Source organism: Petaurus breviceps, unplaced genomic scaffold (genome assembly GCF_028583685.1).
Source record: "Petaurus breviceps papuanus isolate PSGF00001 unplaced genomic scaffold, PetGlider_PUasm1.0 99, whole genome shotgun sequence".
Taxonomy (NCBI): Eukaryota; Metazoa; Chordata; class Mammalia; order Diprotodontia; family Petauridae; genus Petaurus; species Petaurus breviceps.
This window is the reverse complement of record NW_027187465.1, coordinates 2,853,092-2,874,203: the sequence shown is the minus strand read 5'-3', so window position 1 is coordinate 2,874,203 and position 21,112 is coordinate 2,853,092. Positions and strand designations below refer to the sequence as shown.

At 47.6% G+C, this 21,112-nt stretch overlaps 1 protein-coding gene across 6 annotated transcripts in view; it reads left to right on the top strand.

The window, feature by feature from the left end:
- The window catches only part of NF2 (NF2, moesin-ezrin-radixin like (MERLIN) tumor suppressor), a 128,175-nt gene that overhangs the window by 44,168 nt on the left and 62,895 nt on the right, over window positions 1-21,112 (top strand). For all 6 annotated transcript variants that reach the window (XM_069081608.1, XM_069081609.1, XM_069081607.1 and 3 more), the window contains exons 2-4: window positions 5,849-5,974; window positions 7,584-7,706; window positions 13,350-13,433. In XM_069081608.1, the coding sequence (XP_068937709.1) occupies window positions 5,849-5,974; window positions 7,584-7,706; window positions 13,350-13,433 (333 nt within the window). The remainder of the gene's footprint in view (window positions 1-5,848; window positions 5,975-7,583; window positions 7,707-13,349; window positions 13,434-21,112) is intronic.

The following is a 21,112-nucleotide window of genomic DNA, read 5'->3' as shown; positions in this document are numbered from 1 at the left end:
TTCTCCTGGACAGCTGCAATAATTTGCTTCCAACTCCTGTGGAAGATCCCCCCTCAGGTCATCCTCCCCTCAGCTACCAGTGATCTTCTCACAGTGCAGGTCTGGTCACCCTGCCTTAAGACAAAGGGAGTGGTCTGAGCACCTCCCCTGCCCCCCCAGCCCATTTGGCCCCCTGGGTTCTGTGCTCCCCCCCCCCACAAGTGACCGAACCAGAAACCTACCTGAGTCATGGTTACACCAAAAAGTTCCTGCTGCCAAAAGTTCCTGTTGCTGAAAACACAGGCCCCTTAAAATCAAGACAGCCTAGTCTCTTAGTGATAGGTCGCTGTCGGCTGGTGCTGTGTCTGTTGCTTCCATCCCTGAATAGGGTTTGCTTATTTCATGTTCTTGTGAGGTGCTTCTGAAAAAGACCAGGATTAGTGTCAAAATTCTTGTTGATTGACTTGGTGATAGTGCTGAGTTCCAGACAGAGCTTCCTCTCTGGGTCAAGGAGGCGATAGTTCCCATCCATATCTGTGTTTTTTGTATTTGCTTGTAAAGTTTAGTGCAAACGTACAGAGCAGTGTGGTAGAACTTCACTGATACAGTATCTCAGAGAATTTTACTCCCAAGTCGAGAAATCTGGTTAAAATTCCGATAGTAACTATAGTAACGTTCTGTATAAAGCTTTTCCCCCCACATCTAATGTAATGAGCAGGTGCGAGGCTGTGTGTTGTGGACCCCATGCAATGCTATGGGATGCTTATTTTGGGGGAGTTAGCTCTCAGAGCTCCCTGGCCCCTGGCCACTCACCTTCTCCGTGGCTCATAGTGATTGTTTAATGTTGGCATTCTCCCGTTAAACATGAGTAATGTACTGTGTTCAGGCTTAAAATAGTGTTGGGAAGAAAACATTCTGAAACTTATGTGGTTTTTCTTTTCCCAAATAAATGTTATTTCAGTAAAGTCTGTACCCTGGGATTAAAGCGTGCTGCGAACTGGAATAACCCCTTAACTTGATGGGGAAACAGGTGTGCCCACAACTGCCATTGGAAGTTTGATTTATGGCTTCCACCTTCCCCAATCCATGTAAAAGGGGACTCTAAACAAATTTTGGAGCTGCAGAACCCACAAAATGACACAGAGAAGCTAACCTCCAGCTGAGGACAGCCCGGCAGGCTGGCAGGAATCGGCCAGCACAGTGCTCTGGGAGCCAAGCCCAGCCCCAGGTCGGACCTGACCAGCTGCCTGCCAGAGGGACTCCAGATCAGCAGCAGCTGTGGCCGTTTCCAGGTTTATCAATACATAGATGCGAAGGACAAGGTGAGAGGCCAGTGTAGTCTGGACTTTGGGACCCAGTAAGTGGGAGTGTGTGGCTTTTACCCCCAGGGAGAGAAACCGCTGAGAGGCAGGCACAGCCAGCCAGCACCACGTGGCGGCTTCAGCTCCTGGCCTGCAGAGTGTAGGGGGACCAAGCACCAGTCTGAGGGGTAATCGCTCTTGCTTTAACCTGCTTGGATCTGGATTGCAGTCTAGGGTGGAGGTCCTGGGGTGTGTGTCCAGCTTGCCAGAGCGTGTGGAGACCCATCTAATACCTCCAGCAGCTGAGAAAACCCCAGCGTTTGGGACGAAAGCTCCCCTGTCTGGTGGCAGAGTCCTACTGTGGCAAAAAGCCCAGGGGTCAAGTGGCTGAGGGGCGACATGACCAGGCAAAGGAAACAAAGCAGACAGAAGATTCCAACATTAGACTCCTATTTTGGGGGCAAAAAGGAGTAAAGCATGGAACAGGAGGAAGACAGTAAAGTCAGAACTCCTGCACCAAAAGCTTCAAAGGAAAATACGAGCTGGTTACAGGCCATAGAGGATCTTAAGAAGAAGATAAGAGAAGTGGAGGAAAAATTGGGAAGAGAAATGAGAACAATGCAAGAAAATTATGAAATGAGAGTCAACAGCCTAACTGAGGAAAATAACACTTTAAAAAACAGACTGACTCAAGTGGCAAAAGAGGCTGAAAAAGGCAATGAGGAGAATGCCTTAAAAAGTCGAATTTACCAGATGGAAAAAGAATCTCAAAAGCTCAATGAGGAGAATCATTGCTTCAGAATTAGACTGGAGCAAATGGAAGCTAATGACTTTATGAGAAATCAAGATGCTGTTAAACAGATCCAAACAAATGAAAAAATAGAAGGCAATGTGAAATATCTCATGGGAAAAACTACTGACCTGGAAAATAGATCCAGGAGCGATCATTTAAAAATTATTGGACTACCTGAAAGCCATGATCAAAGAAAGAACCTAGAAATCATCCTCCAGGAAGTTCTCAAAGAAAACTGCCCTGATGTTTTAGTACCAGAGGGCAAAATAGAGGTAGAAAGAATCCACCGATCACCTCCTGAAAAAGATCCCAAAAAGAAAACTCCTAGGAATATTATAGCCAGGTTCCGGAATTCCCAGATCAAGGAGAGAATATTACAAGGAGCCAGGAAGAAACAATTTGAATATTGTGGAAACACAATCAGGATAACCCAGGATCTGGCAGCTTCTACACTGAGGGATCGAAGGGCTTGGAATATAATATTCCAGAGGTCAAAGGAGCTGGAATTAAAACCAAGAGTTACCTACCCAGCAAAACTGTGTATTATGTTCCAGGGGAAAATATGGTCATTCAGTGGAATAGAGGACTTCCAAGCATTCTTGCTGAAAAACCCAGAGTTGAATAGAAAATTTGACATTCAGATACAAGTAGCAAGAGAAGCATGAGAAGGTAAACAGGGAAAAGAAATCCTAAGGAACTTATCAAAGTTGATCTATTAACATTCCTACATGGAAAAACAATAATTGTAACTTATGAAACATTTCTCAGTAGTTGAAGGGAATAGAAATGTGTGTGTGTGTGTATATGTATATATATATATATGTCTATATATGAGGGTATTTGGGCATATGAATACATATGTGAATGTGTGTATATATGTTTATAGGTATACATAGATAGAGGGCACAGGTCCAATTTAACAGGAAGGAATGATGCTTAAAAGGTGAAATTAAGAGGTGAGAGAAGAATATAATGAGAGGAAATGGGGAGAGACAGAATGGGGTAAACTATCTCATACAGGAGAGGCAGGGGAAAATGATTACAATGGAGGGCAAGAATAGGAAGGCAAAAGGGAATGGGTCAACCTTATTCCCATTGAATTTGTCTCGGGGAGAGAATGAAATACACACTAAATAAGGTATCTCACCCTATAGGAGAGTGGGGGGGGAAGGGGATGAGAGGGGTGATGGTAGAAGGGAGGGAAGTTGAAAGCACCCACTTTTGAAAAGGGACGGGATCAAAGTAGAGGATAGAACAAGTGGGAGGTGGGATAGGAGGGAGGGAAATATAGTCAGTCTTTTGCAATATATCTACTGTGTTATTGTTTTGCATTAGCTACACATGTACATCCTATGCTGAACTGCTTATCTTCCCAGTGAGGGTGGGTGACAAGGGAGGAAGGGAATGAATCTGGAATTCAAAGTTTTAAAATCAAATATTCAAATATGTATGTATGTATATATATGTTTGTGTGTATGTATATATATATATATATATATATATATACTATTATCAATACTATTTTACATGTAATTGGGAACTAAGATATACAGGCACTGGGGCATAGAGATCCACTGGAAAAGTTGAAAGGGGTATGGGAGAAAATATGGGAGAGAGCAGATTGGAGGAGGGGATATCCTGTGGGACTGCTGTTTTGGGGGGGTGGGTAGGGAAAAATGGGGAGAAAATTTGTAACTCAAAATCTGGTGGAAATGAATGATGTACATCAGAAGTTAATAAAGCATTTGGGAAAAAAATTTTAAAAAGTTTGATTTAATTAGGACTTCACGGAAATGAAACTTGAGGCTGCTCCACTTCATTGAAAATCCCTCTTACAGGAGTTCGGTTCAGCCTCAGACACTTAACACCCACACACACACACACACACACACACAAAAGTACTAGCTGTGTAACCTTGGGCAAGTTACTTAACCCCATTTGCTTAGGGGCGGCCAGGTGGCTCAGCGAGTAAGAGCACCCCAGTGTTGGGATGACCTGGGGATCGATTCCAGGCTCTGATACTTAGCACCACACCCAGAAATAACTGGCCGTGTAACCTTGAGCAAGTTACTTAACCCCAGTTGCTTAAAAAAAAAAGAAAAAAGAAAATCCCTCTCACAGCCCAACCTCTTTGGAGCCAGAGAGTGGGCCGAAAAGCCCAGGGTGATGGGGCCTGGGATACCCTGCTTCCCAGACTTCTCCATGGGGAGCTGCTGTGTCTCTGGCTGCCTGCTGGTAAGCGCAGTAGCTGGGATATGGCCTTCCTGTGCACTGGCCTCTCACTAATACGGACAATAGGGCAGGGAGTTGGAAGAACCCTTTCAGAGTCAGGTTTCAGCAAAAGCATCATCAACATTGACAAGTACTTACTAAGCCACTACTGTGTGCTAAGCACAAAGAAAGTCCAAATAATCCCTGCTCTCAAGGAACTTCCTGTCTAATGAAAGCAACTCAGGCACTTGAGGGTTTTTTTAAGAATATTTTTCATTTTTGTTTATAATTTTAAACAGTCCCTTATCCTGTCCATTTTTTTTTCATGATGCTAGGGAGTTTGGGGCACTCCTTTTTAGTGCTTAACATTAAGCATCCTAAGACCTTAGTGCCCCAAGGCACAGTTGGTTCTGCAGTAACCTCATGGGGGGGGGGGGCACCGCACTTAGACCCTGATCACAGCATGCCACCATTGCTTCCATCGCTTTGGTGATGCTTCTCCATGGTGCCATTGAGCTCTCGCCTTGGAACCTTGGAGACAGAAGCATGCCCCCAGCAGCGGTTTGGATCCCGGGAGCACAGAGCATTTCTCCCGAAGGAGCCTGGGGCTGTGACCCTGCATGACTTAACTGGGTTAGCCACAAGAGGGTAGCAGTGCCTAAAGCTGAGGATGGAGCACCAAGATGCTAGCCTTCCAGGTGGCAGGAAGGTTGGTGAGCAGATCTGGGCCAGCCACTTTTGTTTCAGGAAGAAAACCCAAACAGTCTCAGTTTCTTCACATTTTGGAATTATTGTGTCAGCTTGGACAAGACGCTGCCTGACTCTTGTTATGTTTTCCTCATCTGAGCAGGTGACCTTTCAGGCCTGCCCCCTTCAGATCTCGCTCTGTCCCTTGTTAGTAAACCTGCTTAGAGAGCCACGTGGTTAGCTGTATACGTGCCTGCTTTCTTCTCGTTGGAGGGGTAGTTCCTATATTTAATCTAAACTTTCCTTCTCTATATTGTTCTGGACATTGTAGTTGTTTAGCTACTTGTTTTTGTTGTCTTACCCCCCATGTGGAGGATTGATTCAGCTAGCATTCATTAAATTCCTTCTATGGCTAACAGAGTGGAATCACAGAATAATAGGACCAGGGACTGAGTTCTGAAACTTAGCTTTTTTAATTCCCCTTAATCACAGGGCAGAGCAATGACTTTAAAAAACTGAACTCGTGTCTCTGAGAGCTGAGCATCCCGCTAGACTCACACACCATGTTAGATGTACCTGAAGGTTCTTAGCACCTTTGGAAAGAGTGTGCCCTGCCAGCCAATGTCCCTGGGAAGGGCGTGGCATGTTTGCTCCATAGTCACCACATCAGTAAGTTTCCAGTGATGTGTCCCACCTAGAGTCGCCAGCTGCCTTTGCGCAGCGTTATTGGGAGAGCTCATCAGCCATCTTCATGGGGGCCCTGCTTTGGGATCCTCAGACTGGAAAGTGACAGTGCTGAGACAAGACTCCACACTGGCCAAATGAGGGGAGAGGCTTAGCTCTTGTTCAGTGCTCTCTGCTGTTGGTTCCATTGCAGATGAAATGGAAAGGGAAGGACCTGTTTGACCTGGTGTGCCGGACTCTGGGACTGCGGGAAACCTGGTTCTTTGGACTGCAGTACACAATCAAGGACACCGTGGCCTGGCTCAAAATGGACAAAAAGGTTGGGCCCTGAGCTTGGATGAGGGGAACCTGTGGGCTGCTTTGAGCCCAACCCTTTTCCTGAGTATGTGACTGCTTTTTGTATTGACTTGTCAGGCCCTTATAGGTCTGTGCTGAGCTGAGGAGAGTCCTTTATACCCACCTGCAGACAGGAAAGCAGAAGGTGGCTTCTCCTTCCAGGCTTTACCAAGATGAAATTACTGCTGTCCCAGTTTATTTACCCTATATTGCTAAGCTGCTTATGACTGGCTTTATGCCCTTCAATCGATCAAGCCACTAGTCTGCTTTTGGAAACAAAAATGTCTATTTCTTTCCTCTTTGCATTTTTGCAATTTGTGTGTCTAAAAGTCTGTGTCAGAGCTGTTCTTCTGCTGGGATTTTATTTTTAAGTAATTCTGAGGCCCCAACTTGAATTCAGATCATAATCCAAAGGAACAGAGTTCACTTGACGCCAGGCAGTGCAGGCCATTTCTTTATCAGTCTTCTCAGAGCAGGGGAAATGGTGTTTCTCCAGCTGTTTGGACATGGACCTCACGCTTATGTTCCCAGCTCTTCAAAAATCTGCACTAATTATGTGCCTGACAAAATGTGGAAGCTTTTTCTCATTTTCCATTCAGTCTTAATATTTAGACTATGTGTGTGGACATGTACACATATTAATGTGACCTGACACATTAGAATCCTTTGCAGTTATAAACGCAGCCAGACTGAGTTCACAGCAAAGGCTCGTGGCAGTTGGCCAACATGGGCACTGACTCTGACTTTGTTTCTGATCTGGGCAATGCCATGTAGAGTTTGAGCAGGAGAATTGTACACCCCCAAACTGCAGAACTTCTCCTGGTCTCTTTTTGTGATTCTAAACAAAGTGAGTTTGAATTATGTCTGACTGCTAGGAAAATTGATGATGGACTGAGGGCAGAAGGAGTTATAGAGCGTATTGCTCAGAGGAAATAAATTATGACACGTTAATGGACCTTTGTAGCTTGCAGGATGGCATGTTTGTCCCCTGAATTCACATGCATTCTGGGTAGCAGATGCTTGACATTAGGGGAGGCAGTGCATAGAGTTTCTGGATTGGCCAAGGGTTCCCAGACTAGGGCCCGTGGGCCTCCAGGGTTCCCGGAAGCATCTCAAGAGTTTGCTCCAACCCAGTGAGATCACAGTGGCCAGGCTTTTTCCTGTCCTGCCCATCACCTCCAGGTTCCTCTCCAGTACATGGACCAAGTTGGGCAGGAGGAGAAAGCAGGCCCCAAGGGGCTCTATAGACCCTGACGTTTGACAGCCAGTGGGCCAAATAAGACCCAGTCACAAGCCGACAGGTGGATGGCCATGGTTTTTGTCCTTGAAGACATCTTTACCTTTTATCTGAGCAAAAGAGATAGTTTTGCTCTACTTCCTTCCCTTCCAAAACAACAAGTAGCATGTGTGGAGGGCCTGGAGATTAGCTTAGCTTTGTAACAGCAGGGTGAGGTGAGCCTCTATAGCACTTAGCGAGGGGCTGTGCGTGCTGCGTGGGGCTGGCTACGTCACGGCCTTATGTGTGAAGGCAGAGGCACTTTGGGCACGGGCCAGCTCCTTCCTTCTTGACCTTTTGCCCTGCAATTTTTCAGGTGCTGGATCATGACGTTTCAAAGGAAGAGCCAGTCACCTTTCACTTCCTGGCCAAATTTTATCCAGAGAATGCAGAGGAGGAGCTGGTCCAGGAGATCACGCAGCATTTATTCTTCCTACAGGTATCCCAGTATATCCTTCCTGTCCCCTTTACCCCTGAGGTGAATGCCCCAAATGCAGTGGCAAGGTCTGGTTTAGAGACTTCCTCTAGGGTTTTATGGATAGCCTGTCTTACTGCAAAAACACCTGCCCCAGGAGATCATCAAGACATGCTCTACAGCTCTGTATAGGAAGAGGCTTGTGAGTTGAAACCATGTGGGCACCATAGATTTAGGGCTTGAAGGGGTCTTTGGAGGTCACCTAGCCCAGGGATGCTTAAATGAAAAAGTTTAAATTTAAAAGAAAAAAGTTCCTAATCCCTTTAGCACTTCTTAAACTGGGGGTTGTGACCCCCAGTTTAAGAAGTGCTGAGGTCCGAGCCCGTCCCTCTCCTTTAACATCTAAGTGAAATTGAGGCCCTGAAGGGTGTCAAGTTTTGCCCATTTGCTTGTAGCCTTATAGATGAATCTAGGTCTGGATTCTAAATCAACTGTCTTCTCTACTGTACCACAGAATCTGAGGAGAGAATAATAAAAATGAAATTCATTTATCATGTAAGTCTTGTATTAGAGGTGATCCTAAAAATTATCCACTCTGGACTCCCCTTGTGACAGATAGGGAAACTGAGACTGAGAAAGGCAAAGCAGTTTGCCCATGGCCATGTAGCCCATTGTACAGCTGGAGCTAGATCCCAGAGCCCTGGCTTTTAATCCATTCCTCTTTTCACTCTCCTTCCTTCAGGCTTAAAGTGTTCTTTGTAAGCTCAGTAACTCAGTGAGCATTCACCCAGCCCTAGGAGAGAGCCCAAGCTTAGGTGCAGTGCCACCCTTCTTGCAGTTCTTTGTGTCTAGTAGAGGATAAGAGCCATTCACAGGTGACTAGAAAACAAAGCCATCCACGATCTGTAGCTTAGTCAGTAACAAGGATCTCATAAGCTCACCTCCTGCACTAGACCCTGGGGGCTAAGAGCCCACTGAACCTGCCTGAGTCTGTCCAAGGCAGTTATGGGGCCGTGCCAGCAGCTGAGGGGCTCAGGACATGGTCGTGTAGGAGGCACTCCTGAGCCTATTTGGAAGGAAACCAGGACTTCAGTGAGGAGAGAGTGGCTGGGGGGGTAAACTCCAGGCCTTGGGAGCAGCCAATGAGAAGGCATGGACACGGGAAGTCTAGGGTCATTTGGGAGCAGTATATTATAGGAAGGCCAGTCTGGCTGGACAGCAGAATGCAAGAAGGTAGGCGAGGCAGGCTGGTGCTGGGGGTAAAGCCCATTAAAACTCATATAGAGGAATTTATCTTTGATCCTCAAGGCAATAGGGTATCACTGAAGTTTATTGAATAGGGGAATGACTGGGCCTGATCGGCCCTTTAGAAACTGTACGGACTGTGGACTGCATTGAGGAGAGGTCTGAGGTGATTAGGGGCTGTTGTAATCAGGTGAGACGGAATGAGGGCCTGACGTACATGGTGAGTGTGAGTGGAGAAGAGTGGGTTATGTTGGAGAGGTGGTGGCAGTGGCAGCAGAATCTGGTAACTGGTTAGAGATGTGGGTGTCAGGGCAGCAAACCTGGGGGACTGGAAACAAGGCACTGGCCTTACCCAAGGGAGGGCATTCAGAGAAGTGCTGTTTGGGGTGAAAGACAGTGAGTTTTGGTTTTGATATACATTTAGCTTTATTTTGTTTTGGATAGATATCCACATGTAACCTATTTGGATACATTGAGTTTGAGTTGTCTAGGACATCCAGTTTGAAATGTCCAGTAGACAGTTGGAGTTCAGAAGACTAGGTAGGGCCAGATGTGTAAATTTGGGAATCATCTGCATGAAGATGATAATTAAATCTATTAATACTGATGAAATTAGCAAAAGGAGAAGAGGACTTGGGGTATCCCCCACAATTGGGGCTCATGAACTGGGAAGGGTGTCTGATAAGACTTTTATCTGGAGAGGAAGGAGGAGAATGAGGAGGCTAGAGAGACAGCCTTCTTGGGGAGAGAGAAGGAGCACCAGCCCTGGAGTCGGGAGGGCCAGAATTCAGATGTAGCCTCAGACACTTGCTAGCTGTGTAACCCTGGGCAAGTCACTTAAAAAAAAAGAATCAGGGAGGAGTCGAAGGATTGCCCTGTTGCAGGGAGGGCCCGGTTGAGAACATGTAACGAGTTTGTCATGGATCCGTGTAACTTGGTCTTTCTCTGTTGGACTGGAGGCGAGGGATAGAAGTGATGAGGGGGGGCTGGGGCTTGGCCCCCAGCTCAGGAGAGAGGTGAACAGTATAGAGCTGGATGAGTTAACTGGGGTGTCATTGTAAGGGGGAGAAGGCAAAGGTAGGACCCGAGTGAGAGTCTAAGCCCTGGTGGGAGGGACGAGGTGCAGGGGCAGATGGAAGGGCAGGAAATCCTGCAGTGAGACATGCAGAGAGCATGTTGCCTGCATGTGACAGATCCAGGGGGACTTCACGGAGGAAGTGACTTTCGAGCTGGGCATTCTTCCCCAGAGGAAGGACGTTCCTGGCCAGGAGCAAAGATAGCAAGGAGCACAGTGGGTATTCCTAGTAGAGAAGACACAGGGAAGCCAAGGCTGGGGAGTGCTGGTGCCAGCTGGTGATGCCAGAGATGGTCCTGGGGATGGCACAAGGACTGCCGGGCAGACCAGTTTGGACTCTGCCTTCCGGGACACAGAAGACCTTGGAGCAGAGGCACAGCCAGGACACACCAGTTGGCCTTTTTTGGCCAGACATATGAATAATCAGTACAGGAGCTCCCAGTGAAGAAGATTGGTCCCTGCTCTGCAATGCAGTGGCCTAGACAGCTGCTTGAGTCCCTTGCCAGGGGTGCCCAGCCTGTGTTTGTTGGCCCAGCTTCCTCGCTGCTGCTGCCCCGTGCTGCCACTTGATCCTGAATTCGGCAGTGCTGTGGAGATGGCGCTGGGGTTGAGGGGACAGTGGAGATGGGATTCCTGTTAGAAAGCTCTTCTGTTAGGCCCAGTGGGTGCTTCTGAGGGTGAAGGTGAGGGCTGGGGCGGTGACCCGGGGAAGAGAAAGTGGGAGGTGCCTGCAGAGAGTTCATGCAAGTGGGATGAGCAGCAGGGGTCCGCCTGTTGAGTGTGTGACAGGGAGAGAAGAAGCGGGCAGAGGGGGCTCTCCAAGCGCCGCCTTTCCTAACCGCTGATGTGGCCTTTCATATAGTCAGGTCTGGCTCCTCTCTTACTCAAGCCATGGAAGTCTGGGAGAGTTTGGTAGCCATGTTAGGGGAGCTCCCAACCTCTAGCACTTAGGAGCTAGGAAGTAGTCGGTAAACTCTCATTTATTATTCACCTACTGTGTGCCAGGCACTAGGCCAAGTACTGGGGATGCAAAGAGAGACCCGCCCTCCAGGAGCCCTCAGTCTGATGGGGGAGACCACATGCTGATTGCTGAGTACAAGCCAGCTAGAGAAAGGATAGGTTGGGGGCATTGGGAGAACTTGAGGAGGCCTGACTGGGAGCGGCTGATCCTGTTGAGAATCAAGCACTCCAGAAGAAGTACTTGTTGAACCGGACTGAGTGGCAGCAGCCAGGGGAGCCGGCCTCGGCTCCATGCCAGACCGGTGGGTTCTGCAGGGACTGTTGGGCGTGGTCCGCAGGGACGCAAGGAGGCCGCCAGTTTTGCTCGTCCGTCCTCTTGTTTTCCTGTCCGGTCATAGCCCTGCCACAATTTCATGGTTAGTTACCAGCGATTTGTGCCCGAGCTGCCTCTTATGCCCAAAGGTGCCAGCTGTCAGTAATAGAAAAGATTACTGGGGGGGGGTGATGGGGGGTAATTACATGATTTCCCAGAAGTGAATGTGGTGTCTGTCATGTAGCACTATTACCGTTAATTTGAACCAGAGCCATCAGCATATTGTTGTGCTCAGTGAAAGTTAAATTTAATAACAGGCTTTTCTCAGAGAAAAAAAGATGACTCAGTTAGCCTTCTTCTTCTACTAGAAGAGGGGAGCTGAGCGTACTAGGGGAAACTAGAGTGGGCTGTCGCATCCCTCCCCACTCTCAGATGCCGTCAGTCTGTAAAGAAGACAGGGTCCTGAACCCTCTAGGACCATAGAGTGGAATAAGGATGATCAGACATTGCATGTAGATGTAATTTGTTCACTTAGTAGAGCTTATTTTCAGTGGCATAGGAGGGATCGTAGCAAAATGCTGTAGGAGCTCAGCACCCCAGTGTTACTATTGGCTCCCCAAACTCTGACATGGATGGACAGTCAGTGGTGACTTGCTCAGTACGAAGGAGCATGATGCCTAGGCAGCCCCCAGACCCACTGCCATCCGACTTGGCTACTTTGGTAGACCTGGCATGCTCATGGTCTTGGTGTTGATCTAAACCTGCCCAGGCCTTGTCCTTTGGGGCACTTCTGGCCCACATCTCCTGCCTTCCTTCCCCACATTGTCACTCTCAGTCTCACTCATTGTCACTGAGGGGCTTTGAAGAGATTTTGCCCTAAGCGAAGGGGGGGTGTGGTGGTGCCGTATTGGGTCCTGGTCTGATTTTGCCAAGGGGCTCTTCCTGTCTGGTGCCACCTCAGAGAAGGGATCTACACGGATTGATGTAGAACCAGAATGAAACGTGTGTGAAGACCACCCTGCAAGGCAGCCAGATAGAAGGCCTCCTGAACATGAGTTCCAGATAGATGGGGAAGGTGAGGGGACAGAGAAGAGAGACAAAGGAGAGACAGGGGGAGGGGGAGACGTCAGGGACTGACAGTTGAGGTTTAGCCTTTCATATGTATAATATCTCCCCTCCCCTCCTCTCCTGCTAAGCCATGGGATAAAAAGATAGAATGGGACTCTTCTTCCTGCATTTGGAAGCATCTGGGTTTTAGTTTTTACTCAAAGAAGGCAGACAGCTTTAAAACTTGGGAAGAAATCTTGAGTGGGATTGATTGCCATGCAACCATTGACTGGGCATGAGTGTTAAATGGCTCCCTTAAAAGTACTTGGAAATGGTGCACAGACACAGTATGGCTTCCTCCCAAGTGTCCTCATGGCGCATCCTGAGTGTCTGGAGGAGGACTGAACTGCAGTGTGCACTGGGACGCCTGTTGGGCGTGGCAGTATGAAGTCCTGATCGAGCGAGCCTCGTGATGGATTTGGGGGCTTCTTACCCCAGTCAGCAGAGCTTCATTTTGGGTGTCTGCCATGTCAGTTCAGCATTAAGGCCTGAGAGCTCTGTTTGCTGGGCTTGGGAGCCCACAAAGTGTAACGGTCAGGCTCTGCTGTGTCCACTTTCCCGAGAGGGAGCTGATTGAAAGGGCCGGCTCTCATCCTGTGCTCACACTCAGCAGGGCCTAGCGGGAGCTCCCGGCACAGCTGCTTCTTTGGAGGTTTTGGGTTTAGCTCTGACCTAGTCTGGTAGCACAGGGTTCCAGCTTCAGCCTGGCATCTTCCGATTTTAGTGAAGACCTCGTTTTTGCTTATTCAGCCTGTGACGAGGTGAAGATGAACCCTCTTCTTAATACTGACTTCTTATGGACAGCGAATCCACTCTGCAGAATCCTGGCCTCTGTCACAAAGACTCATATCCCAAGTCAGAAGAATCAGTCCGGGCCTGGTTTGGGCAGGCCTTGTCAGAAGGAGCCACGCTATCTGCCACAGCCATCGTGTATTTCTTCTCATGTTTCTCTTGGTGCTCTGTGTAGGTGAAGAAACAGATTCTCGATGAGAAGATCTATTGCCCTCCTGAGGCGTCAGTGCTCCTGGCTTCCTATGCAGTCCAGGCCAAGGTAAGCTGTTCTCCCTGTGGTTCTGAACCTGGGACGGGGATGCCTGCTGTGGGGGAGGGAGCTGGCTTGTTTCTAAGGCCATTGATGCCTTCTCTTTTTACACCCCAGTTAAGGAGGCTCCCCTATTAAACCTTCCTTTCCAGTGAAACACAAGGGCTCCATAGCACCACCTGCCATAGCAGCTGGGCCTCCTTGTATCTGGAGCCCCGTGCCCCTCTAGGCCCCCACCTGAAATGTGTCTGGCTCTGGCCACCTTCTTCATTTATATTAGTGTTGCTGCTTATTGTTACTCCAGTTCAGTCCGTACCCATCTTCTCATATTTATTAGGAGAACCCCAGACATTGTGCTTGCCTTGATTATTTTCATAAGACAACCCATTTTTCCTTCTGTTGAAGGCTATTAGAAACCAATCCATTACGCACTGTGCTCTCCTTTTGGAAGGCCATCTCACCATTTTTCCCAAGACAGGATTGCCACACCTTGTGAATCTGTTGAAGGATCAGACGATGCCTTGCCCTCTGGGGATGCATAGCCAGTGTTTGCTGCACTCACTCATATCTGGATATCTCAGAGGTGGAAGGGGCTTTAAAGATCAGTGAGGTCAGAGGCTGGCCAACTCCAGGTCTGCTGCCTGGCCTGTTTTTGCATGGCTGCCAGAAAGCTAAGAACAGTTTATATATTTTTAAATGCAGTACAGCTTTATTTAAAATTGTGAAGGCTGTTCTTAGCTCCTGGGCTGTACAGAAATGGGTGGCAGGCCATGGCCGGCCTACCCTGGAGCCAGCCAAGGCAGACCCTGAGGCCTGAGGGACTGAGTGATTTGTGCAAGTTACTTTGCATAATTATTGGAAGCCAGGAGTTTTGACCCCCCCACCCAGCATCCCTTTACCTGCTGATTTCAGTGTTGTGAGTCTGTTTTTGTAGAGAGTTTGTCCATTGGGCACTGGGGAGATGCTTGGCTTGTCCATGTCCATTAATGATAACTGTACTGGAGCTCTGCTGGGGCAGCAGTGAGGGCCCCCTCTTCCTCTTTCTTTTATCTGAAGGACCCAGCAGAGGAGACAAGCCAGCTTTCATTGTATCTCCCTTCAAGGGAAAGGTCCTTGTAAAACAGAAGCTGCCCTGCTTCTTCCCTTTGCTTCCTCCATTTCCTTACCTGGCATCACAGTGTGTCTCAAGAGGTGGGGTTCCATGATGGATGTTCAGGGCAATGGTCTTTCCAGTTCTTTTATTTGGTCTTTGCTTCGCAGTACAGGTGAGGCCTCTAAGAGCCCTGTGACATTGATTAGAAAAGAAACAATCACAGAATTCTGGATCTAGAATGTCGGATGCTATTTAATGGACCCTTCTCACTTCATATTCTTGGCCTTGGAAGTTAGAGAAATTTTTACTGACTTCTCCAAGGTTACGGCCATTGATGGCCACAGGCACTCGGTGTCCTTCCCACTCTCCCAGGGAAATTCCTGATTTCTCAGCTTGCTGGGGTGGGAGCAGGAAGCAGGATTAGCTTCTTATAATGGTAGTAATTGTCATGATAATTAGCACTTCTGTGATGCATTAAGGTTTGCCAGGCACCTTACAGATGTAAGCAGGCTCATCTGTGCCTCACAGCAGTCCTGGGAGTAGGTGCTGATCTCCCCATTTTACAGATGAAGAAACTAAGATAGCAGTGAAGTCACTTGCTCAGGGTCACATAACTCCTAAGTCCCTGCCTGGGGCTAGATTTGAACTCTGGTCTTCCTGATGCCAGTTTCAGTGCTTTATTCTCTGTGCCACCTAGGTTTGCCTCTGTTATTGAAATATAAATGCATGAGACAAAAGATGGAAGAGTTAATAGTGGATGGGCTGTAGGAGGCCTGGGAGAGCAGTGTATTTATTAGTGGTGGATCCAGCCTTTCCAGAAAGCAGTTTGGAATTATACTGAGAAAGTGACTAAAGTCCCTCGTATCCATTGGCCCAGAGGGCCCAGTGCTGAGCCTGCACCCAAGGGCATCAAAGACAGGAAGAAAGCTCCCATGTAATGAGAGCAGCTTGTTATACAGTGGCAAAGCCAAGAAGCAGAGCTGTCCACTGGAGAGCAGCTCCCCATTCGTGGCATGTGAATGGGGCAGACTGCTGCCAGCCATTAGGTGTGATGTGTGTGAAGAGGTCAGAGCGGCATTCTGAGAGAGGAGATGGGGAAGTGTTCCTGTCCCTCAGTGCCTGAGCATGTGGATGGCTAGTGTTGCTGGCCAGCTCAGCTGATACGCTGGTTAGTTTGACTAAACTTTGTATTCTTTGATACAAGGGATAGCCCTCTGAGGAGTGATGTAGCAGGAAATGAAGATGACATACAAGTAAAAATATATACATAGAATGAATTTTTTAAAAAAAAGAACAAGTTTTTTTCAGTCACAGCAACAAAGGTGCTTAAGTCCATTTATTCATCTGGTAGCTGAGGGCTACATTCATTAAGTATTCTCAGGACTTGCAGGGCTCCTGTTCCCATCACAGGTGAGAAATCCCAAGCAAGAATTTAGAGCCAGGTGACCTGCCCCGAGTCACCCAGATGGTCTGTGGCAGATGGAGGCTGGGAATTTGGGGGCTTTACCTGACAGTTGATGGCATAAGTATAACAATTCCCTGAGAAGTTAGTGATTCAGAAAACAAAAGAGGGGTTTGCTTCCACCAAACACACTTCCTTTTATGCTTTGATTAAGAAGAACGTTAGTAATTGGAAAAGCGTGTCCCTTCAATCAATGTCCTCCTGCCAGTGCTGAAGCGGCTGCTGTCACTTTCATTAAATCCGTACACAACCTGGCTCTGCCTCCAGTTTCTTTTCAGCGTGACTTTTTCTTCAGCTATAACTAGACTGAAACCTGCAAGGAGACCTCTTCTGTTTGAAGGGCACCTGTCTGAAAGGCTGGATTTTCTTAGCATAGATTTTAGACAACAAATGATCAGAACCTGCATGCAGAAGCCACCTGTCCAGGAAAAAAAAAATCCCTTTCCCAGGGAACAGCAGGTGTCTCATTAAGTAGCTTTTACTGAAAGAAAATCCCATAAATTTGGATTCTAGTAATTAGGAATTTATACATATTTAGAAGCAGTATACATGATTCTTATTCAGGAAAAAGCTCACAGTGACTTATCTGTGTCTCAGAAGTAAAGAGAGCCTCGTCCAGAATGAGTAGTTTTTCTCTAACCTAGGGTTTAACGGGGGTGGGGCACCTGTAGCCTCTAGGCTACATGTAGACTCAAGGCTGCAGGCTCTCCACCCCTGGTTTAAGAATTTAAGGATTTCCCTTATTAATTCTTTAGTTGAAGAGTATGTTAGTTAATTCTGTGTAGGCTGGTGACTTGTATTTGATGCATTCTTAGATAATGTGGACCTAAGGTGAATTGTATTTTCTGTGATTTAATGAGGTACCATCGGATGTGGTGGAAAGTATTTTGAAGCTGGTGTCCAGAAGTCTTGGCTTCGTCACTTTCTAACTAGGTAGCCTTGGTCCACGTGCACAGAATGTCCTCATTTGGAGCGAAGGGTGATCGTCTCTGCTCTGGCGAGGTCACAGGAGTGTCACGGAAATCCAGTGAAAATGAGTGCCTTTCAAATGCCCCTTTAGGTTGCTTCTGACCTGGGCCTTCTTCCCATTAGAGTGAATTAGTGGCCCTTTGTTTCCTTGTGAGGATTGTTGGCCTGCATGACTTAAGGATGGAAGGGAAAGTGAAGTGAGCTCATTAACATATGGAAAGTAGTTGGAAACAAATGCACTCATTATAGTATGTCAGCTGCTTGAATGATATAGACTCAATGAATCCCGAGGCATAAAGAGACAATTAACCTCCAAATATAAATACAAATATTAATCACATGGTTCAGTTAGCAAGCACCACATTTGTTGGATGGATGGGCTTTTGATGGTGGGGGAGGAGAGTGCATTGATATGACAGCATCTCACCTTGGAATGTTTCAGCCATTGGTTGATTTAATTTTGGCAACTTGTTGTTTTGAAACTTGTTCTAATTAAAAGCATCCGTGGAAGACAGGGATAGGAGCTTGACAGTGGTCTTGTAGTCTAGGCCTGCAGAGCTGGGCCCAGAAATGAGGGGCCTGCTACGTGGAAGGCGCCCAGTTGGGAATGAGTAGAACCATCTGCAGCGCTGGCTCCCATGACAGTGGATAAAGGGCTGTTGGGGAGGCCAGGTAGCACAGCGAGTAAGAGCACCAGCTCCAGTGTCAGGATGACCTGGGGATCGAATCCAGGCTCCGACACTTAGCACCCACCCAGAAACACCGGGCCGTGTAACCTTGAGCAAGTTACTTGCCCCCAATTGCTTAAAAAAAAAAGAAAAAGAAAAAGGGCTGTTGCACGTAATGGAAGTTTTCCACACAACTCAAATTCTCACCCTTTAAATACCCAAGTAGCTTTTAGTTTAAACACTTTTGATGAAAACCTTTCAAAAATGGATCATGAATCACTTCCTTGTCTTCTGAAACAGAGGACAGGCAACATAACTAACCTTTTCTGGATGACTTAGAGTCATTGTTACGAACACCAGTGACTCTGCTGTGTTCAGTGCATCACGTCCCTAGAGCTCAGTGAGGTGGGGGGACTCTGGTGTTTTTCTTAGCAGCCTGCAGAGCATCCTGTAAGGTGCAAGAGGGACCCCTAGACTAGGTAAGACTTCCCAGGGAGCCCTGTGTCATCCTTGCTTCTAGACCACCTGCTTTCCGTCCTCTTGGCTTCCCCAGTGCTCCTGGAGGCCTTTGCTGACCCACCTCATGCTGCCAATTCCTGCTTTCTGTCTAGATTCCCCAAGGCCATACCTCTGCCTGCTCCGACCTAGTCCTGGGCCTTGAGCCTAAGTCCCTGCCTCTTTCATGCTTATCCACTGGTTCTTGGCCTGGTCTCCTTCCTTCATGGATGGCTTACTCCTGCCCCCTATGCTTTCCCTATTCTGGTGATTCTGAGCCCTACCTGGTATTGTGCAAATCCTATTCCTCCTCCCCCACCTCCCCACCTGCTTCCTTATTCTGCCCCTTTGCCCTTTCCAGCTTTCTTATACCGTGTCCCCCTCCCAATTCCCCACCCCTGGCCTTCCTGCCTCCCTGCTTCTCTCACCTCGAGGCACTTTCGCTCCCTTCACCTATACCTCAGGCTCTCCTCTCCAGGTTTTGTGCCATGGCTGTGTCATGGTTCTCCCACCTTCCCGGCCTCCTCTTCTCAGTCTCTTTTGCTGGCTCATTGTCTGCATCTGCGCCCTAACCGTGGCTACACCTCTTCTCTCTCTGATTCTCCATCCAGACTTGTCTACAAGGCCCCTGCCTCCAGCTGGTTTCATCTTACCTCCCTCTGCCCTCTTCTGCCCTTAGTATGTCACCTTCCTTCCTCCTGCTTGGACTTGTATTCCATGCCTGGCATATAGTAAGTGCCTAATAAATGCTGAATGGCTTGACTTGGCTCTTTGTGGGTGACCTCATCAGCTTCAGTGACTTTAATGATCATCTCTCTGTGGATAAGGCCCAGATCTGTATATCTAGCCCTAACCTCTCCCCATGAGTTTCTCAGCTGTTTGTTGTCATTTCAAACTGGGTGGTCCAGAGACATCTCACAATCAGCAAGTGTGAATAGAGCTCGTTACCCTAAACTCTTTTCTCTTCCAAACCTGCTTCTTTCTGTATTCTCACTAGGCTCCCAGGGTCTCAGCCTTGCTGTGGTCCTTGACTCTCACCCCTCTTTCATTCCACGGTTGCCAAAATCTGCTTTTTCTGCCTCAGAGTCCTGCTGTTCTGTCATTTCTCTCCCCTTCTCTCCAGTCACACAGCCACCACCTTCATTCAGGCCCTCATTAGTACCCACCTGGATTATTCCAATGGACTCCTAATTTGTCTCCCGCCTTATCTCCTCTCCAGCCCATGCTCCACAAGACTGCCAAAATCATTGTCTTCAATGTGCAGATCTTGCCAGATTGCTCTGCCATTCATTCATGTTTAGTGGTTCCCTTGGCCTCTAGAATAAAGTGTAAACTCCTGTCTTTCCAGCCCCTCATCCAGCCTTTTATTCCTGCTTTTATGATCTTGACAGGGTCTCCCATTCGTTCCTCCCGGCAGCACTCCAGTGCTCAGGATGCGCTTCCTTCTCTCCTCTACCTCCAAGAGTTTCTCTCTTCCTTTCCAGAGGCCAGCTCAAGCACCATCTTCTTCATGAATCAGTTCTGATTATCTCTCCTCCCTATCCTTCCTTGGATTTATTCTCCTTATATTTACTCTGTGTGTACGCATATAAGGTCAACTCTAAGATTGGAGGTTGGTTTGTTCTTTGTAGCTCTGCTGCCTGGCATATAGTAGATACTCAATGAATAAATACTTAAGTGATTGATCAAAGGCCCTCAAGCAGCTTTACATTGTGCTGGGGATGGGGGTGGGTGAGGAGGGCAGCACCTTCACAGAAAATCTTGCTGACTATGTAGGGCAAAGGTTCCCAGACTTATTTGGCCTGCCGCCCACCCCAACCCCCGAAATCTTCTTTCTTTAACCCTTTAACTTTTTTTGGAAATTTGTGTCATTTCAAAAAAATACATAATTTTTTTTAAATGACGTGTCTTGAATTTAATAATTTATTATAAATTTGGTGTTTTTTTCCTGCATTGAAATTTTGATGACCCAGTATTGTGTCAAGTAACCATATAGCATCATATTGTACACAAGTCGTTATGTGACCCAATCGCCTGCCCACACTTGCTTGTTAAGAACTGTCAGTGGACTTGACCACTGATTAGTTATAACTTGCATTTTGTGTGTTTATTTGAAAAATAACATAATCACCACAACTTTAACTTTGTTATACAACAGATGAAACAGGTACAAATGACTTCTTTTTTTTTTTTGCTTTTTGGAGGGCAATTGTGGTTAAGTGACTTGCCCAAGGTCACATGGCTAGTTTTTGTGTTAAGTGTGTCTGAGGCTGAATCCGAACCCAGGTCCTCCTGACTCCAGGGCTGGTGCTCTATTCACTGTGCCACCTAGCCACCCCACAAATGACTTTTCAAAATTTTCTTCTCTTTTTTCCTTATGCTTCCACTTTCCCCTTATTTTTATTTAGTGCTCCTCAGTTGCACCCAAGGTTACTACTGCTCCCCCCCTTCCCCCGCATCGTTCCAGTGCCCCATCAGGGGATGGTATCACCCACTCTGGGAACCTCTGATAGGAAAGAACTTGATTTTCTGTAGGCTCTGGAACTTGTGCTGAGCTTTGAAAGGAACCAGGGATATGATATGAGGAAGGTGAGGTCGTTCCAGGCCCAGGGAATAGCTGATGGTGAGGCCAGAGAAGGGCAGGGCCTGGCAGAGAGGATCCTGAGAGCGAATGAAGAGAGGAGTGTGCAGGAAACTTGCCAGGTAGGCTGCAGCTTCGTGGGGAAGGCTGTTCTGTTCTAGCCTAGAGGCGGGGTGGAGGAGGAGGGCATTAGAGCCTCCTGGGCCCGGGAAGTGAGCTGGTCTGCCTGTGCTTCAGGAGTATCAGTGGGACTGCTGTGGGCAAGAAGGGCCCAGATGCCAGCACACCAGCTAAGAGGCTGTTCAGAAAGTACACGGGAGAGAAGGAGGTGACAGGGTGAGTGAACAGAAGAGGACAGGTTCAGGCTGTTAGGGAGGCAGAATTGGATGCCTGACAGCTGATGGGGTGTGGGCTGTGACC